The sequence below is a fragment of the Aedes aegypti genome, chromosome 1 (assembly GCF_002204515.2).
Source record: "Aedes aegypti strain LVP_AGWG chromosome 1, AaegL5.0 Primary Assembly, whole genome shotgun sequence".
Classification (NCBI taxonomy): domain Eukaryota; kingdom Metazoa; phylum Arthropoda; class Insecta; order Diptera; family Culicidae; genus Aedes; species Aedes aegypti.
The window spans coordinates 108,726,487-108,741,477 of NC_035107.1; the positions used below are offsets into that span (position 1 = coordinate 108,726,487).

Here is a 14,991-nt window from a genome sequence, read left to right on the forward strand (position 1 = left end):
AGGTTAGTTTCATTGGAACTTTCGCCTGAGCGATTTTTGCGCTTGAATAAAACACGCTTCGGGACATTCTCCGCTGCCCCTAAAAATACCATTGGGTAGATAAATGAATTCTCTACACTCAAAAAAATCTAAACGTCATTGCTACGTGAAAAATCACGTAGATCATTCGAAATTCATTTTACCTCCACTTCACCTGACTAAGATAAAGATCACTAAATCATTCATAACCACCAAATAGTGACTCGGTAATGTTTACTGAGGTTACCTATCGCACTTACATGGAATTCACGTAGCTGCCTAAGTTCATTTTGACATCTGCATAGTGTACGTACATTCCAGGGGGGGTATACGCAACGAGGTGCGCCTACCGTTCATGTTTTGTGGGTGTATTCGTTTGGCTTACAACGCTGCTGGGTATCCCGTTGTTTGAGTATTGAAATGCATCAGCAAGTGTTGTCTGGCATGGCCCGCGTTTCAACCTGTGCTGTTTGGGTCGACCCGCGTGAGAGATGATGCTGTTTGGGTCGGCCCGCCGGAGAGATGATTGTTAGGCAAGCTTTGATTGTAGTTGACAGCCGTACACCCACCCTGGTACATTCGGTGTTGAGCTCAAATCCTAAGATGGCGCCCGCTTGATTTTTGAAGAAATTCAGAAGCAGCTGCGGCTTTAAACACTGTGTAATATTGATTTCAAGGTAAATATGATTTGAATACCGAAGAATCCCTGCATTACTTCATATTTTATACCTGATTTTTAACCTCTATCAATTATAGCACGCGAAGGCTAGAACAAGACAGACCAAACTCACAAAATAGGGGAAACAGGATTCAAAATGCTCAGATTGACAATAAAAATAGCACAATCTTTAAGTTTGTTTACATTTTCCAATTGGGAATTAGTTCTCTTCCAAAGCCTATTAGAAATAAGATTGGTCTTTATTACAGTTAAATTTAATGCAAAACCATCTAGGTCCTACTGAAACGCTTCGTAAAGTCTATAGACTTCCGGTATACCGGAAAATCCACGTAGCTCTTAAGTTTAGCGACGGTGGAATGGACGAACTTCCAAAGTTCATGCCAAGGTATTTAAAAGGGAGGTAGTTCAATGTGTCAAATAGGGCATTCCGCCATATTGGAAAACAATCAGACAGCTGGCTGGTTTGTTATGCTTTATCAGGTCAGCAAGCCTTGAGATCCTAGCAACATGTTTCCCCTTAAACCACTTCACTTTGTTTCCTGACAATCAACCGCAGTTTGAGAATTCTGTTTTCGAATTACTTCTTTAAATTATTCAGTGCTGATCATACATTTTCATCGCAAAAAGCTGACTCGATGGTAATGCAATTAAAGACCTTAATATGTAATGTAATTAACTATATGTAATGTAACTCCAAAAAACGATCAAAATGAGACACCATTTCAGCGACTTTCATGCTCTACTTTGTCTGTCACCGTTGCAAGAAACAGTCTGAAAAGAAGAATATAATTTAGTTTTCAATCATAACCACCTTCATAGCTCAAAACTTCGTTCTTAATTCGAAATAAAACCGAGTAAAGCACAGTGGCCAATTGAAGTCTCAAACAAGCTGACATTTTCCATGTCACATCAGATTAGCAGCAACGGAATGAGTGCATGTAGGTCCTTTTCGAGTATGAATTTCGTTTCAATGCACAATCACGACATTCTAGAACTAGATAATTGAAATAAGACATGGATTTAAACCAGAAAATACGCTTACCAACCTTTCTACTCGGAATCTGTCTTTGCTAGAGCACATATTTTCAATTTGTTTTTGAAAACATAATAAAATAATAATTGTGCCATGGAAACGAGATCAATCAGTGGAGGTGATAGGAAGTAGCCAGCCAGCCAACTCACCAGCTGTCATTTTCTACCCCCTCGCTGCTTATCATTCCCCGCATCCACTGACTGCTTAGATCAATGTACCTTTCTATAAATACCTTGGTTCATGCGTTCATTCTGGGCTACCTAGGATTTATGTAAGAGCTACGTGAAAAGTGCGATGGAAAAAAATCACGTATGTTTTCACGTAACAATGACGTTTGGATTATTTTGAGTGTATGTATGAAATTGAATGAGATCCAATGGTACACTCAAAATAATCCAAACGTCATTGTTACGTGAAAACATACGTGATTTTTTCCATCGCACTTTTCACGTAGCTCTTACATAAATCCTAGGTAGCCCAGAATGAACGCATGAACTTTGGAAGTTCGTCCATTCCACCGTCGCTAAACTTAAGAGCTACGTGGATTTTCCGGTAGACTTTACGAAGCGTTTCAGTAGGACCTAGATGGTTTTGCATTAAATTTAACTGTAATAAAGACCAATCTTATTTCTAATAGGCTTTGGAAGAGAACTAATTCCCAATTGGAAAATGTAAACAAACTTAAAGATTGTGCTATTTTTATTGTCAATCTGAGCATTTTGAATCCTGTTTCCCCTATTTTGTGAGTTTGGTCTGTCTTGTTGTAGCCTTCGCGTGCTATAATTGATAGAGGTTAAAAATCAGGTATAAAATATGAAGTAATGCAGGGATTCTTCGGTATTCAAATCATATTTACCTTGAAATCAATCTTACACAGTGTTTAAAGCCGCAGCTGCTTCTGAAGTTCTTCAAAAATCAAGCGGGCGCCATCTTAGGATTTGAGCTCAACACCGAATGTACGTACACTATGCAGATGTCAAAATGAACTTAGGCAGCTACGTGAATTCCATAGGCCAGGGGAAGTGGTTCACCTAGAGTGAATTTATGTCAAAGAAAAAGTAGATTTTGTATGAGAATTGACAGAAAAATGAATGACAAGTTCATCCACTTCTCCTGGCCTATGTAAGTGCGATAGGTAACCTCAGTAAACATTACCGAGTCACTATTTGGTGGTTATGAATGATTTAGTGATCTTTATCTTAGTCAGGTGAAGTGGAGGTAAAATGAATTTCGAATGATCTACGTGATTTTTCACGTAGCAATGACGTTTAGATTTTTTTGAGTGTAAGTGAAGTAAGCGGTGAAAATAAATATTTTGTTCCGAATGTTTTGAAACCATGAATGAGTTTGACATTGCTCTCGTCAACCATCATCATGACGACAGCAATAATTTCTCGGCCTATCTTGATGCATAGAAAGTTCAAGTTCCAAAGGTCAATGGATCGAATTATAACAGCTAAGTTGAGCACCGAACTGCTGATGAACCGGAAAGACCTCTGGAAATTTGTCACCAAGCCCCGACCGGAAGAAGTAGCTGCGACGGAAACCGCTCCGGGAAATGCTGCTGCTGTCGAAGCTTGAGATTCCGGATATCAACGTGCTCGAGTGACTATCGCTCTCTTGATGGACAGTAACCAGCATGGCCTCATCAAGCAGACAAAAACGGCTTTTGACGCTGGATCTCGGGAAGACCAAACTGATCGACGAAGTGACGAAGCAGAGTAGTTTCGGCGAATCCGTTTTGAAGGCTGGTTCCGGTAAGAAGGTAATTGTTTTCCACTACTGTAAAAAGTCGGGTCACAAGCAACGGGAATGCCGCAAACAAGCCAGTGATCTAGATTCGGAAACAAAAAGGGACCAGAAATACCGGAAAAATCCACCCAAGCGAATGCAGTTCGTGATATTACGAATGGCAGCTGAGCTTTCACCGTGAAGGGGACTGAGGGAACCGGAAGTTGGATCGTTGACTCGGGGGCGGTATCGCGAATGTGCTTCGAGCGGTACTCCTTTCTCAACCTGGATGAAGGGTGAAAACGCGCCGAACTGTCAGGAAGCTTGTCCACCGGGATAACGAAGCCGTCCAAGAGCTACTCAGGAAAAAGTTAGCGATCAGTGGGACACTTGAAGTTTGTGGTATTGGACTGGCCCAGCTCAGTATGAGGAAAAAAAAAGTTGTATTATTCCATGGGGCACACCCAGCATACACCCCTCAACGCACTGAGAGGACCTTTGACGACAAGTACGCCGGTTCGTGTGTCAAGCCGTGCAAATAAAGGAGTGCCACCGTTTCGATTCCGAGAAACGAGCAGCCTAGCAAATCAGCGTACGAAGGAGCCGAGGCCGTTAGCAGAAGCTTTAGCAAGAACAGAGTGGGAACAAAGGAAGGCCGCGATGGATGAGGAGTATGCAGCACAGCAAGAAAACTCCACCTGGGATATCGTCCGTCTCACCGCTAACCGCAAAGCAATAGGCTGCCAATGAGTTTTCCAGAAGATGTTCGACGAGCACAGGAATGTAGCAAGATACGAGATACGATTAGTTGCCCAAGGATGCCACCACAAATATTGCAGCACGACAGAAAATGCAGGTGAAGCATGGTGACATCAAGACGGCATATTCGAATGTCATGTTTTCGGAGACCATTTACATGCGTCAACACCCCGGATAAGTTTCCGAAAATCTTGTATGGAGGAGGAGCTTGTATGGCTTGATGCAAGCTGGAAAGGTCTGGAAGCGGACTATCACCGACGTTTTGAAGGAGTTGGGATATGAAGCCACGGAAACCGATAACTGCCTTTTCACGAAGACCGATGGATCATCGTACATCCTACTCTACGTATGAGCGGAAAAGAAATTCGAAATTAGTTGTCTTGGTAACGCGAAGAATTGACTCAAGATCAGTGTCTGCATATTTCAATATACAGTCAACAACGCCGATCCTCAGTAGGCTCCGTCATTGTTGAATTCTTCTTTGTGTGAATGTTTGTTTGACAATACATGCACGAATCTGGTAGAACGTGCATTCAGTTTTCAATTACTTTTGCTACACTAATTCTCATCCACTACTGACATTCAAATTCAATTTCACTAGTGAAAAAAATCATTTCCGTCAGAATACCCCACAAAACATTCGCAAATTGCAAAAGTTGTATTTTTTTATTAAAAGACAATCATGATTCATCAATTGGAGGCATCACATTGCCGTTTTCTTACACCAGTAATATAAAATTCATTTGTAATTTTTTATATTCAATTTTCAATTTCAGTGCCTCTAGGTGAAACTGAATTTTGGAATGACACCAACAGTGGGCGAAACTGAATGTGTGCGTGTGTTGCACCCACTCTCTTTCTCGTCGCATTCGCACTCGAAGTCAGATTGGCTTCTTGCTAGCGGAGTTTGTTTTTGTTCGTTTTCGCACTGATCGGGTATCATTCGGCTGAATTTTTACGACACTGCCAAGATGACTCAAGACAGCTACATCGAAAAAATGCTTTCGAAATTCTAAATGGAACTAGCGAAGCCATCACCGATTCCAATGGATCCAGCATAAGTCATCGCAGAGAAAAAGGAGGAGAAGCAGGAGAAGGACCAGCACCGAAAAGTACCAGAGCCTGGTGGGAGCTTTACTAGCTCCATTCTTGGACGTAGTCAGCAAGTCGTAAGCGATTGAACGGAAGTACAGCGAGCGTTGCGGTATTTGAAGAGCACTGCAAAACAGAAGTTGAAGCTAGGAGGCAGCGGCAATCTCGAGGGATATGTGAACGCCGATTGGACAGGCGACCGTAAATCCAATTCCGAATTTTTGTTCAGGCAAGCTGACGCGAGGACTTTGCTATGGACATCCAACACCCAGTGACCATCCACGACAACCAAAGTTGTATCAGTATGTTGAGCGCCGAAGATGGGACCAGACGGACAAAGTACATAGATATCAGGTACAATTTCGTCCTGAATTTGGCCACGTCTGGGATCGTCGAGAGGAAGTATTGTCCGACTGAGGATATGTTGGCGGACGTGCTAACAAAACTCTTGAGCCGGATCAAACTGCGGAAGATGAGGGAGGAAATCGGCCTGCAGAACATCGTCCTTGAGGAGAAGTGTTGAAGTAGGCGCATGTGCAAGTGCGATGTTCAAGTATGCCATGAAATAACTAGTGTATAAGTTAATTTGAAATATCAAGCGTGTGCTAGAATAAGGGAGTAAGTCGCATGATCGATTTCTCTTCATCGATCCTCTCTTCTGTAAATAAAGGTGACAAGATGAGGGTTTGTCGGCATTTTTTCACCTCATGATGCAAGATTGCATTGCTGCCTAGCGCCCTGAAGTGAAAAAATGCTGTCAAACCCTCATCTTGTCACCTTTATTTACAGAAGAGAGGATCGATGAAGAGAAATCGATCATGCGACTTACGCCCTTATTCTAGCACACGCTTGATATATTATCAGTTATACTGCTTCGCGTTAGAAAATGGGTTAACCAACGTGCAAAGTTTGATTTTTGACTAACTTCGCCGCGTCGCAACTCAATTCTCAATAGTGCGCATAATGCACACGGCGGAGAGCATAGATGCGCACTATAGCGAAGTGACTCGCGACGCGGCGAAGTTGGTCAAAAATCGAACTTCGCACGTTGGTTCATCCATTTTTAGTCGCGAAGCAGTATATCGTTAGACCATCAACCAAGCCGATTGTACTTTCATTTAACACTTCAGTCGTCGCGCTGTTGTATTTTGTACAACACTGGTGAAAAAAGCTCGATTTTCGCTCACAACAGCAGCGTGGTGGTTCAGACGGTGGCGAACTGCGCGACGACTGGAAAGTTAACTCCATGATAAACTATAATGAGTATCGAACACAAGTATAAAACTAGTAAAATCGCAAATGGGTTTGAAATTTACAGTTAGGTCCTTTCGGCTTTTTAAGGTTTACCGTTTTTAGATAGTCGCTTTTGAAATTTGAATAAAATTACTTCTAAAGACGTTTGGCTGTTAAAACTTCAACGAAGTTTGGCGTCGGCGTTCTAATTTAGTGCTTTGTCGACGCAAAAGGAATGCCTTTGTCGGCGTAGCACCGTAGCACTTCGTTAGAATGCCGACACCGAACTTTTGTTGGTGATATTTAATTTCTCCTATAAACTGTATGACTCAATCTGAATGCACAATAAATAGTAAACTAATGTACATTAGAGCAGAGTAGCCCTTTCAATGTTAATACTTATACTGAAAAATGTATATTTTTGCTGACCAGCGTCCAAAACCTCAAAATTCGTTATTCTTTAACCTTTTTCTATATAAACCCCCTTCATGTCTCTTTTGAATTTTGTTACTGTGCATTGGGGTTCATTCAAATATTACGTAACGCAAAATTTGTCATATTTAGACCCCCTCCCCCTCCTGGTAGCAAGCTTTTGCATGGAAAATTTTAAATTTCTATATGGATCGTAACACCATGTAAGACCCCCTCCCTCCCCCTATTGCGTTACGTAATATTTGAACGATCCCTTGCGAGATTATTTATCGCACGGCGATCTTGACAACTTCTTAAAATGCTTGTAGATCGTCGCAGCTACTTCAAATCGTTTTGTTGTTTTCTGCGCGATTATTCCTGATTGTCCAAGGCATGATCGCGCAGAAGACAAATTTTTCGCGCCACGTATAATATAATTTTTGTCAACATCAAACTGAACTTTCCTTCCCAAAACAGTAAAAAAATAGAAAATACGTTCTGATTTATCAAAGTTATTTGCATTGGGGTCAATATAACCTACTATTTTCAAAAAAATGAACGTGTGAAAAAAAATCACAAATCGATTCATTAACAAAAAAGTTAAAGCTCTACAAAGTGCTCTGGGGTCACATTGAACCCAGAACACAGTCAGAGTATGATCAGCTTTTAATGTCAACCTTTTTGCAGATCATCTACCCACACACGCACCAGGAAATGAAGCGACGAGGTCGGACGGATGCCGATCTGCAGGAATATCTGGAGCTGGTCCAGCTGTCGTACCTACAGGTTCGCGAAAAAGGTCTTGACGCAATCGAGGACTGGATCGATGTCTTGTCCGGCGGAGAGAAGCAACGTATCGCCATGGCCCGTCTGTTCTACCACAGCCCGCAGTTTGCCATCCTCGACGAATGCACATCGGCCGTTTCGGTGGACGTCGAGGGCAGCATGTACGAGTATTGCCGCAAGGTTGGCATTACGCTGTTCACCGTATCCCACCGGAAGTCGCTGTGGAAACATCACGATTACTATCTGCAGTTCGATGGACATGGAGCGTACGATTATGCACCCATCGATGGCAGTGAGCAGCAGTTTGGCTCGTAGAAGCGGATGAGATTGGCTTAGGATAGACTACCAAGCACAAACACTTTAGTGTTTCCAGAAGCAAGTGTTCGTTATGAACGAATATCTAGGTGATAAGTGGTTCCAGGATGAGGTGCAGGAAACCCGCATAGGTGTACGTATTGAAATACAATGAAGGAAATCCAAACTTAGGCTATTACTAGTAGGCATTCTTTCTGATTTAAACAAATGCAGGATGACTTTTTTGCTTAAAATACTTGTTTATTAGCAATCATACTTTTTGTTGTTTTATAATTACTGACTATTGTGTTGAATAACAAATAAGTTGCCTTAGTATTTTCTGCGATCCAGTTTGTAAATCATCCGAAACTCCTGCTTGGATTTGATTCGTCTTATGTCGAATTCGTTTTTGAACCTAGGTTGGAACTGGCGCAACCCGTTCTGAATCACAGTTTCAACCCCAACCCGATTCGAGTTCGACCGAACTACAATTTACTTGACATTGGTTTGTTTATGTGTTGATCACCGACCCAGTTCCTAAAAACGAAAACGACATTATTGTAAAATCTGAAATGACAAGAATTATGATAATTAGTTTATGGAAAAGTATCAAGCAATACTGAAAGTTAATCATGAGAAAATGTAGTTCAATTTACGAGCTGGACATGTTCAGCTTTCCTGTTCGACTCAATAATGAAGAACAGTTACGGATAACGCACAGATTTGGATCAGTATCGAATTGAACGCAGAAACTCTCATCAACTAGATTTACAATCACGCGGAGATCACTTTACTAACGTGGACTGTCAATCTATTCAGTTTTGCTATCAATAATTAACATGTCAATCGGTCCTACCTGCAAAAGAGAGGCTTCCCTTGAATACGCTCTTTTTCGTTAATTAGTTGCATGTTTCGACTGACTTGTGTTCTTTTGACATAGAATAGCTGTTAAAACAAATATTTTACATCACATTAATTGACGAAGTTCTTAAATAACATCGTAATTATCGAAAGAGCACATAATCAGAGACAATTTCCTCTTTGGAGGACATTGTGGCATGTTTTTTTTATGATTTATGATACATTTTAGGGCCCTATTTTATAAGTCGAGTCGATCAAAAACGACTCGACTGGAGTCACTGTCGACCAAAAATTTCACTCGACTTGGCTCTATCACTCGAGTTTATCGACAGTTGTCACTTTATGTGACTGGATTACTATGGACCGATGCACGAGTTCACTATTTGACGTTTGAGCGGTGCCGTGTTATTTACGTGATCATGGAAACAAGTGAATTCGGCACCGCTCAAACGTCAAATTAGTGAACCCGTGCATCGGTCCATGGGAGTCGACGGGTGACATCTGAAATATGCATGCTTGCTTTGATCGACAATGAATACAGACGAGTCACATGAATCTGCTCGATTTACAAAATAGGCCCCTTAATTTGACTCGAAGATAAATTGCTGTTGTAATGTTCTGATCCATAATATGGGTCGGTTTGACTCATACTAAGGGTCCACTTTCACTGATCCACATTTTCTAAAACGGGACACTAAAAATTTATTTTTCTAAAAACAAGTGAAATTCGAGGTACATTCATGAAAACAATTGTACTTTGCAGTGTCAGAGTGGTAATTCGGTCTAGCGTCGCCATGATTTTCAAGTACATTTTCTTCCAATTGATGCCGCCGCCATTGCAGCGAACTTGTAATTTTCGGTACCTACCTTATCTGATGTCAGCTTCTCTTTTCTCCCGCTATGTTCGTACAACAAAGTGTTTTCGAAACGTGATATTGCCTCTGCGAAATATTCCCTTCCGATGGAACGCTAGGTTCCATCTTCAGAGGAATATTCGCAGGGCAATTGGAACAGTACGACCGCCATGTTCTACACTTTTTTTTTACACTCTAGATTTTTATCGGCACGTCCGTTCTTCTACGGGTGAGAACACGAAATGAACGAACGACGGATCAAGTACGAGCCTTTTTGTATTCTACAGGTAAGCAAAAGATAGATTCGTGAATGTGTATGTAGAAAGGCGGGCTTTAAAGGAAGGAATGTATACGGTGACATCATCGGAAAATCGGTCTTCTTCCTTCCTTTGCGGGAAAGCAGAAAACAGCAGTGCCAATGTACCTGTTGAACAGGTACTGGCACAGTTATGTTCTGATTTTTTTTGAAGAACGAAAGAGAGAAACAATTTCACCAGGTCCGTCCCACTCGGGCTCGGATTGGGTATCACTTCTAGTACTGCATTTGGTCCCTCAGTAGTGCAAAAGGTACCCAAGTTTGACAGATCGCAGTACACTTTGAACGGCGTTCTAGATTACCTTAAGGACTGTTCATTTTATAAAGTGGACACTTTGGACATGCAATATCTTTTTAATTTATCAATGAAATCGAAATCGGTTTTCTGTACATCGTTCGACTAATATTGTACAATGCTGTGGTAATAAAAAAGTTACCAAAATAATATGATTTCACACTAATAAGGCACAACGTTTAGAACGGTCGATTTTTGGAGGTTATCAAAATCAAGGATTATTAAAAATCGGCAGGAAAATTCGACAATTTATATTTTTTATTTTCAAAAAATGGTTGTATTTAGAAAGCATCATCAATTAGAAGCTTGCTAAAAAATATCAAGTTATTTTTGGAGAAGCAATTTTGCAGATATCATAAAATCATTTTTTATCAATTTTTTTTTAAAGAAAAATATCTTAAATTTAAATGGAACTGATATGAGTAGAATTTTAAGGTTTAAAGTACGTCCTGACGGAAGTAATAATATAGTATTTATAATAAAAATAACTTACGCCTTCATAGAGTTGCTGATTTAGTCCCCACGTCATATTTTAAGCACAATAGAAAAACAAATAATTTATTTTCAGAAGACCACTCAAAGCACAATGACAATCATCAAGATTGGGAACACTGCTTGAATTAAATCAAATTTATTTTGCATGTATTATTTTCAGAATGTGTTATTCTAAGACTACCTATCAAAATATTTTGAGAAAAACGCTTACAGTTTGCTCTAGATCGATAAACATGCGTATATAGTTTTAAAAGTATGGGATTTTTCAATAAAACGACCATAAAGAGTAAATTTGGTACCCAAGAATGCGGTTAAAACTCAAGATTTTGCTTTTTTATACATATATAGTTTCTTTAGTAATCTAAACCAGTTTTGAACACGCTTATTACTTTACTTTTTTGCTGGTAGTAAAAAGATGGTGTATCAGCAAATTTGACCATAAGGAATAGATCACTAAAGTGACTCAGCGTCAGGAACTGATGGAATATTATTGATGTTTTTAAAAGCTCTACCTTAAGTTGAATAGTAAAGGATACCAACATACAATTTGTTCATTAAATTTAGGATTTTTTTCATGCGAAAAATAATGCCTAAACTTGACGAACAGTTTTTCTTAGGAGTTTTTGCAAAAACTATTTAGTTCTTCAACCGAAAGCATTTTGTAAGTTTCTGTATTTTCATAACATTGTAGAATAAAAGTTGAATGATACACAGAAAACCGTTTACGATTTCATCAATAAATATAAAAGATGTAGCATAAACAAGGTGTCCACTTTATAAAATGAACAGTCCTTATGAGCCATAAAATTTTGGGCAACTGCAAGGGACATGGGGGTCTTTAATTTGTCTTTGATTTCACGGTGAAAATGATCTATACCTACACGCTGAGAAGATAAAGGTAGATATTTTTTCATATGGAAAAGTGAAATAGGGCTTGTTCACATTTATATTTCATAACGCTAAAAATTGTCATTTTGGACACCCACCCACCCCCTGTAACGCTTTTTGTATCGATATTTTTCTGTTTTTGTATGAACCGTAACCTCGTTAGGACACCCACCCACCCCCTCCAGCGTCATGAAATTTTTTAAATGGGTCCAATAAAATCGGGATTTAAGCAAACTATTGGAATTCTAGGGACATTTTTTTGTTTATTTGTTTTGTTATGTTCATGATTGCCGGAAATTATTACGGTTGTTAAGAAAATTTTCCGGTTTGCGGTAGCCGCAGCTGTCAAAGTTCTACCGCAGGCTTAAAATCATTCCATCATTGTAGCAAACAAATCAATCATAGTATCAGTGATGTGACAGCTGCGGTAGCTTTTCGTTGAACCGTAAAACGTAAAGTTTTCCCTAACATTGCAATACTGTGAAAAGTCTATTTTACTAAACGACAACACTAATGTTATTGCTGTTACTTTCTCACACGTTACGACACCGCAAAATGTCATAATTTCATTAATAAAATAAGCGATCAGCTGTTCAAAAACGGCTAGTAAAATGGACTATTGCGCGATTATTTATTGCGACGACATACACTAATAAATGATAGATTTCAAGCGTATGCTGGAATAAGGGCGTAAGTCGCATGTTCTATTACTCTTCATTGATCTTGATGGAATCTGAGGCGGAGAAGGCTGGGAGAAATGACCAGGACACGGGTTCTAACAATAACGAACAAGGTTTATTCACAGGAAACGGTCTGTACACTTCGGTGTCTTAATGTGGAATAGGGCTGAAAAAATTGCGCGGGCGCTCACGTCAGTAAACCAACGGCTACTACGTTTACAGATCTCTTCTGTAAATAAATGTGGCAAGATGCAAGTTTGTTGGAAATTTTCTTCTCAAGATTGCATCGCCGCCTATCATCCTGAAGTGAAAAATTGCTAAAAAATTGCACCTTGTCACCTTTATTCGCAGAAAAGGGCCCATTCACAAATTTCATAACGCTTTAGGGGGTGGGTCGGTGTCCGAACGTTGTTACGGCTCATACAAAAATTGTAGAGTATCAATACAAAAAGCGTCACGAGGGGGTGGGTGGGTGTCCAAAATGGCCAATTTTAGCGTTATGAAATAAATGAACAAGCCCAAAGAGGATCGACGAAGAGAAATCGATCATGCAACTTACGCCCTTATTGCAGCACACGCTTGAATTTATCATTTGATTATTTGCTGCCGTTTTAGGCTGAAAGTCTCGGTTATAAAAATAATTATAATAATAATAAGTTGCTGTTGTTTTTACTGAAACTTTCAGAAGATTTCTGGGAGAAAATAATTCCAATGGGAAAACTTTTCTTCTTATTTTTAACATAGACATTCTTTAAGCTACGTTTAATATTATTCTTGAAATATGCAATTGCACACTGAAGCGATTTTCCGTATATTTTTATGAGGAAAACTACATTTTTGTTTTTATTTGCAATTAGGGCTTATTCACAAATTTCATAACGCTGCAGGCGGTAGGTGGGTGTTCTCAAAATGTTACAACTCATACAAAATTTGAAAATAACATTCATACAAAAATTTCTACAAGGGGGCAGGTGGGTGTCAAAAATGTCAGTTTTCTGCGTTACAAAATAAGCTTCTACCAATAAAGCCTATGTGTGAGAGAAACATAAAAAATATTGAAACTTCGTCAAATAATGAGTATGGTCAAGAAATGTCCTACAGTGAGCTCCATTTGAATTGACATTTATTGGAAGAAATTTCCCACGCATCGAGATAGGCGATTACTTTTCTGTTGAAGTGCATACTTCGTTTAAAGCTAAGTATGCTGTTCCGCTCAAGAAAAGTAAAAATTTCTGCGGAAGAAATGGTCAAGAAATTTTTTTACAACAAATTCAAAACCAAAAATTTTAGTCAATTTCTTTATGTTTTGCTCCAAAATGTATATACATAATCCATAGTTAATGTTCCTATCAAAACATTGCGTAATTATCATTTTTAATTTACATTTTACTACCAAACATGATTATAGAGATTTATAGAATAAATATTATTGCCATAACCGCAACACAAACGTTTTTTAAAATGATGAAAACAACAGGATATATTCTATTAAATAGTACATTAATGCTCTCTGCTCATTCAAGTTATTTTGTATTTTTCTTATAAAATCAATAAATTGCAAAATAGGGTGCTATTTTGAATATAATTTGAATATTATTTCAAAGATAATTGAATATTACGATGACATCAATTATGTGGAGGTATGTACAGCGAAGTTTAGGGTACTTTATTGTAAAACGAAGTTCGTAGTTCAAATTATTTTTACAGACAAATTCAAAATCAACATTTACCTGTTGTTTACAATGAAAATTTGGTTTACATTGATTAAAAATATCATTTTAGAAGAGTTTTGAACTTATGGCACAACAATTTTTTGAACTCAAAAGGGATAAAAACTGTTTATGATTTCTGTAAACTATATATATTTCAACTAAATTTCTATCAGAGCTTACGAGTATAATCTATAGATTGGATACAATGACAAAAATAAACGTTATTGTTCGAATTATAGGATTTAATAGCAAAAATCATTGGAAAACTGGCATTTCTCATAACTTTACCTAAATTTCATATATGTCCACTAATAAATTGTCCAAATGTATTTCACTACATCTGAACATCATAATAAAGCATTTCAGTAATCAAATAGAGCTTCTAAATTTATTTTTGAACGTTGTGCGTATGAATTTTGGTAGGTGTACGAATATGGAATTGGGTGAATTTTAGACATCAATTCAATACTTTTCTATTAATTCAAAGATGAATATAAATAGAAACATTTTGTGATTGGCAAACAATGGATGACACCTGTTACCTTCAATGTGGATAAAGTATTTGTAACTCAATACTTCATTTAATAGTTTTTTACTAACTTGATGTGGAGACAGTATCCTGTACGAATATGAAATTGGGCCACTGTATAAACTATCAAGACTGAGTATTATCACTTTGGAATTGCAAGCTGTAAAGTCATCAGGGTTTATTCACAAATTTCATAACGCCAAAAATGGCCATTTTTGACACCCACCCACCCCCTCGTAACGCTTTTTGTATGAAGATTTTACAAATTTTGTATGAGCCGTAACACCACGAGGACACCCACCCACCCCCTTTCGCGTTATGAAAT

At 38.7% G+C, this 14,991-nt stretch overlaps 1 protein-coding gene and 1 long non-coding RNA gene across 2 annotated transcripts in view; one reads left to right on the forward strand and one right to left on the reverse strand.

Moving 5' to 3' along the window:
* LOC5576486 (ATP-binding cassette sub-family D member 3) overlaps positions 1-8,372 on the forward strand; it is a 51,021-nt gene extending 42,649 nt beyond the window's left edge. The window contains exon 10 of the mRNA XM_001662629.2: positions 7,644-8,372. Within this exon, the coding sequence (XP_001662679.2) occupies positions 7,644-8,057 (414 nt within the window). The 3' untranslated portion in view covers positions 8,058-8,372. The remainder of the gene's footprint in view (positions 1-7,643) is intronic.
* LOC110676569 lies at positions 8,275-10,001 on the reverse strand. Its single transcript, XR_002500523.1, has 3 exons — positions 9,765-10,001; positions 8,591-8,603; positions 8,275-8,427 (listed from the first exon to the last, which is right to left on the reverse strand). It is a non-coding gene; the product is annotated as an uncharacterized LOC110676569 (long non-coding RNA).
* Between the last annotated feature and the right edge of the window lie 4,990 nt (positions 10,002-14,991).